Source organism: Molossus molossus, unplaced genomic scaffold (assembly GCF_014108415.1).
Source record: "Molossus molossus isolate mMolMol1 unplaced genomic scaffold, mMolMol1.p scaffold_m16_p_23, whole genome shotgun sequence".
Taxonomy (NCBI): domain Eukaryota; kingdom Metazoa; phylum Chordata; class Mammalia; order Chiroptera; family Molossidae; genus Molossus; species Molossus molossus.
The window spans coordinates 14,180,512-14,185,382 of NW_023425359.1; the positions used below are offsets into that span (position 1 = coordinate 14,180,512).

At 40.6% G+C, this 4,871-nt stretch overlaps 1 protein-coding gene across 1 annotated transcript; it reads left to right on the plus strand.

Annotated features, from left to right (window-relative positions):
- Positions 1–3,826: 3,826 nt before the first annotated feature.
- LOC118640653 (60S ribosomal protein L23-like) lies at positions 3,827–4,270 on the plus strand. Its single transcript, XM_036277632.1, has one exon. The coding sequence runs from the start codon at positions 3,827–3,829 to the stop codon at positions 4,247–4,249; it is 423 nt and encodes a 140-aa protein (XP_036133525.1). The 3' UTR covers positions 4,250–4,270.
- The last annotated feature ends 601 nt before the right edge of the window (positions 4,271–4,871 follow it).

The following is a 4,871-nucleotide window of genomic DNA, read 5'->3' on the forward strand; positions in this document are numbered from 1 at the left end:
TAAGCAGATCAATAGCACCAGATACAGGCCCATGAGAAATAGCAAGGACTCGGGGGACTGTTGTAAACTTGAGAGTGCATGTCCCTCCTCAAGGAGGCCTCTGCATGGCTCCAGCTCACTGTGTCTAAAATCAACGCCTGGCCCAGCGACATCAAATTTCTTAATTTTTTAAAAGTAAGTCAGAAATCTGGATGGTTTTACACTAAAGCTCCAGCTTTTAAAATGCTAGCACAACTAATTCAGATTTTTTTAAAATACATTTTTATTGATTTTAGTGCTTTTTTAAAAAAATATTTTCTTTTATTGATTTTAGAGGGGGGGGGGAGAGAGAAACATCAATGAGAGAGAACATCGACTGGCTGCCTCCTGCACGCCCCACACTGGGGATCAGGCCCAGAACCCAGGCATGTGCCCTGATCAGGAATCAAATCAATGACCTCTTAGTGCATGGGTCGACGCTCAACCACTGGACCACACTGGCCAGGCCATTTTTATTGATTTTAGAGAAAGAGGAAGGGAGAGGGAGAGAGAGAGACAGAGACAGAAAAACATTGATATGAGAGTGAAACATTAATTGGCTGCCTCCTACATGCCCCTTAAGGGAAATTAAGCCCACAACCTGGGCATGTGCCCTGACCGGAATAGAACCCGTGACCTTCTGGTGCATGGGAGGATACTCAAATCAACTGAGCCACACCTGCCAGGGCCAATTCAGATTTAAAGCACTGTAGAGGCCAACTCTTTTTTATTTTTTTCCATTTGCATATACTTAGGTAAGAGATAATAAAATGCATTTTTATAATATACATAAGAAAAACATTTAAATAAATTTAAAAAACATTTGAATAAAAGATAAATGACAGGATATGAGACCTGGCTAGCCAGGTGGCTCAGTTGGTTAGAGCATCGTCTTGATACACAAAGATTTCAGGTTTGATTCCCAGCCAGGAAACATATAAGAATCAACCAATGAATGCATAAATAAGTGGAACAACAAATCAATATTTCTCTCTCTCTCTCTCTCTCCCTCTCAAATCAATCAATAAATAAAAATTTTCAAAATGACAGGTGGTGACAGAATTTACTGTTTATAAACGAGATCATCAATAACTTTAACAATTCAAAGAAGAAATGAAAAGTGTACTTAAAAGTTTGAGACCATGCTTTACAATATTTTCTAACAAAAAGTATTAGGCTTTTAAAGAAATACATTACTTAATAGTTTTTCAAATGATTTCATAACGCATTTTTAGACTCCATCATATATGGACATGAAAAGTAAAAATGTCAAGATCTTCGGCAAGCAAATTATTGGTCCACAGCAGCTTGTAAAGTTTACTTTTTTATATAAAGATTCTTTAATTTACACTTGACTTGTTCTTGTTACAGGAGCAGAAAGAAACTAACATGCCAAATCTATTTGAGGAGTCTGTAAGCTATATAGCAAAAATAATTACTTTTAAAAGCCTAGATTCTATGAAAATGTGCACCACACAGCATCTATAGTAAATGAGCAAATGTAAACCACGTGATTAGTAAGTCTTCTAAATAAAACATTTAACCTAGGGGCCAACTCTTGTAAGCCAAATAAAAGACATTGCTGGGCAGACTTTATCCTGTGAGCCTCCAGTGTGTAAACTCTCTTCTACTTAGGGGAGGGGGGAGAGAGAGAGAAACATCAATGTGAGTGAAAAACATCAGTGGGTTGCCTCCCACACATGCCCTGACCAGGAATTAAACCCACCATCTTTTGGTGTATGGGATGTTGCTCCAACCAACTGAGCCACACCAGATAGGGCTTTTCTACATTTTAGTGGAACATTGTACATAACAATGGCCAAAGTTTATTAAAAGCTCACTATGTGCCAGGCAGGTTCTTTTCTATGTGCTTTACATGATTCACACAACCAGTCTTTTCAACAGCCCAAGAAGTGGGTACTATTATTATCCCCATTTCTCAAGGGAGGAAGTAGAAGTTAAGTAACCTGCTCAAGGTCAATGAGTTGGTAAATACATTCCAGTACTGGCAGCCCAACCCTGACGTAGGACTTCTCACATGGTCTCATTCCTGTGTTTTAGACACCACAGCCTCCCACCTTTGGATTTCCTACCGTGTCTGGTATATAAAGCACTCTTTAAATGTAGATTGAGTTGAATTGATATTGCATGTAGTAGATGTAATTATACCTTCATTGATTCACTCAACAAAACATTCAGAGTGCCTACCATGTTTCCTGTCCTGTGTTAGGGACTGTGGAATTCCAGGGATATGGCCTTTGTCCTCCACATAGGTACACTCAAGGAGCACAAAATAATTATCACTCCTAAATTGTACTGCATTACTAAATAAGACTAACTTCAGCCCTGGTAGTATAGCTCAATTGGTTAGAGTATCATCCCAATAGGCCAAGGTTTTGGGTTCCATCCCATCAGGGCACATACAAGAATCAACCAATGGCCCGGCTGGTGTGGATCAGTGGATTGAGTGCTGTCCCATGGACTGAGAGGTCCTAGTTCAATTCCCAGTCAGGGCACATTCCCAGGTTGCAGGCACAATCCCCAGTAGGGGGCGCTCAGGAGGCAGTCAATTGATGTTTCTCTCTCACATCCATGTTTCTCTCTCTCTCTCCCTTCCTCTCGCTTTCTAAAAAATCAATAAAGCCCTGGCCAGTTTGGCTCAGCAGTTGAACATCGGCCTGTGGACCAGAGAGTCCCGGGTTCGGTTCCTGCTAGAGGCACGTACCACAAAAAAAAGAAAAGAAAAAATCAATAAAAACATTTAAAAAACAAAAGAATCAACCAATGAATGCATAAATAAGTGGAACAAATCAATGTTTCTCTCTTCCCCCCTTTCTCTCTAAAATAAATTTAAGAAAAAGAGACTAACTGCAAAATTTTACCAAGTACCAATTATTAATTCACCAGATAAAGCAGGAAACATAATTAACCACAGTCTCTGTCTGGTAATCTAACAATATTTCCCAGAGCAGATGAAAACCTGTGAAGAGCCCTGGCCGGTTTGGCTCAGCGGTTAGAGCATCGGCCTGCAGTCTGGAGAGACCCAGGTTCGGTTCCCACTAAGGGCACGTACCTCGGTTGCAGTTTGTCCCTGGCCCTGGTTGGGTCGTGTGGGTGGCGACCACTCGATGTGTCCCTTTCACGTCGATGTTTCTCTCTCTCTCTCTCCCTCCCACTCTATCTGACCAAAAAATAGAAAAATGTCCTCAGGTGAGGATAAAAAAATAAAATTAAAAAAAAAGAAAACCTGTGAAGAGAACAAAGGGAAAGATTGATTTTAAGGAAGAAACTTCAGAATGCATTTAAGAAATGGTAATACTTCTTCTGACAGATGATTGAATGGAATGAAGCTTAACTGAAATTTACACAACAAAGATGGTTGGTCAAAAAGTTTTCTCTTTTGTATAGGAACAAATTTGGGGAACACATTTGAAAGGTTTTCAGAAAATAAACCTTTTTTCTAACTCTGTGTGCTTCCTCCCAGAGAAAAGACAGAAGTATGGACATACAGGCAGTTTCTCTGAACTGTTTATAGAAGTCAGATTCTGTTGTGACAAGTACATTATAACAAATGTCTACCAAAAGTCTTGGGGGAGAAAGAGGATTACAGAAGGGATGATGGATTATATTTGTTATCTTGATTGTGATAATGGTTTTACAGGTATATGCATATGTCAAAACTCATCAAATTGTAAACTTTGAGAATTTTCAGTTTATTGGATATCAATTACATCTCAATAAAGCTGTCAAAAAAGTTTCATAGACTCTTGCTATTAAAAATGTAGTCTGGCCCTTTCCGGCGTCCAAGATGTCGAAGCGAGAACGTGGTGGGTCCTCTGGGGCGAAATTCCGGATTTCCCTTGGTCTTTCAGTAGGAGCTGTGATCAACTGTGCTGACAACACAGGAGCCAAAAATCTGTATATCATCTCTGTGAAGGGGATCAAGGGACGACTGAACAGACTTCCTGCTGCTGGTGTGGGTGACATGGTGATGGCTACAGTCAAAAAAGGCAAACCAGAGCTCAGAAAGAAGGTACATCCAGCGGTGGTCATTCAACAACGAAAGTCATACTGGAGAAAAGATGGTATGTTTCTTTATTTTGAAGGTAATGCAGGGGTCATAGTAAACAATAAAGGCGAGATGAAAGGTTCTGCCATCACAGGACCAGTTGCAAAGGAGTGTGCAGATTTGTGGCCCAGGATTGCATCAAATGCTGGCAGTATTGCATGATTTTCCAGTGCACTTGTAAAGAAAAAAAACCATTCAAAATTATCCCCCCCCCCCAATGTAGTCTGGGCCTTGGCCGGTTTGGCTGAGTGGTTAGAGCATCAGCCTGGGCCCAATGAGTCGCCGGTTCAATTCTGGTCAATGGCACGTATCTCAGTTGTGGTTCATCCCCATCCCTGGTTGGGTTGTGTGTCACAGAGGTAACCAGTCAGTCGATGTGGCTCTATCACATTGATGTTTCTCTCTGTTTCTCTCTCTCCCTCCCTCCCTCCCACTCTATCTAATGATAAATAGAAAAATATCCTCGGGTGAGAAATAAAAAATAAAAAAAAAATGTAGTCTGGTCCGGCCGGTGTGGCTCAGTGGTCGCCAGTTCGATTCCCGGTCAGGACACATGCCCAGGTTGTGGGCCTGAAACCCAGTGGGGGGCATGTAAGAAGTGGCCAGTCGATGTTCTCTCTCATGGATGTTTCTCTCTTTCTCTCCCTCTCCCTTCCTCTCTCTCTAAAATCAATAAAGAAATCAGTGGGGGGAAAAGGAGAAACATCTGTAACAAAAATTAATTAATAAAAAAAGAAGTTAAAAAAATAAATAAAATCAATAAAGGAAAAAAAATAAAAAAAGT

What these genes read in the sequence shown, in the direction of transcription:
- LOC118640653 (XM_036277632.1), top strand. Translation starts at nt 3,827, where the DNA reads ATGTCGAAGCGAGAACGTGGTGGGTCCTCTGGGGCGAAATTCCGGATT.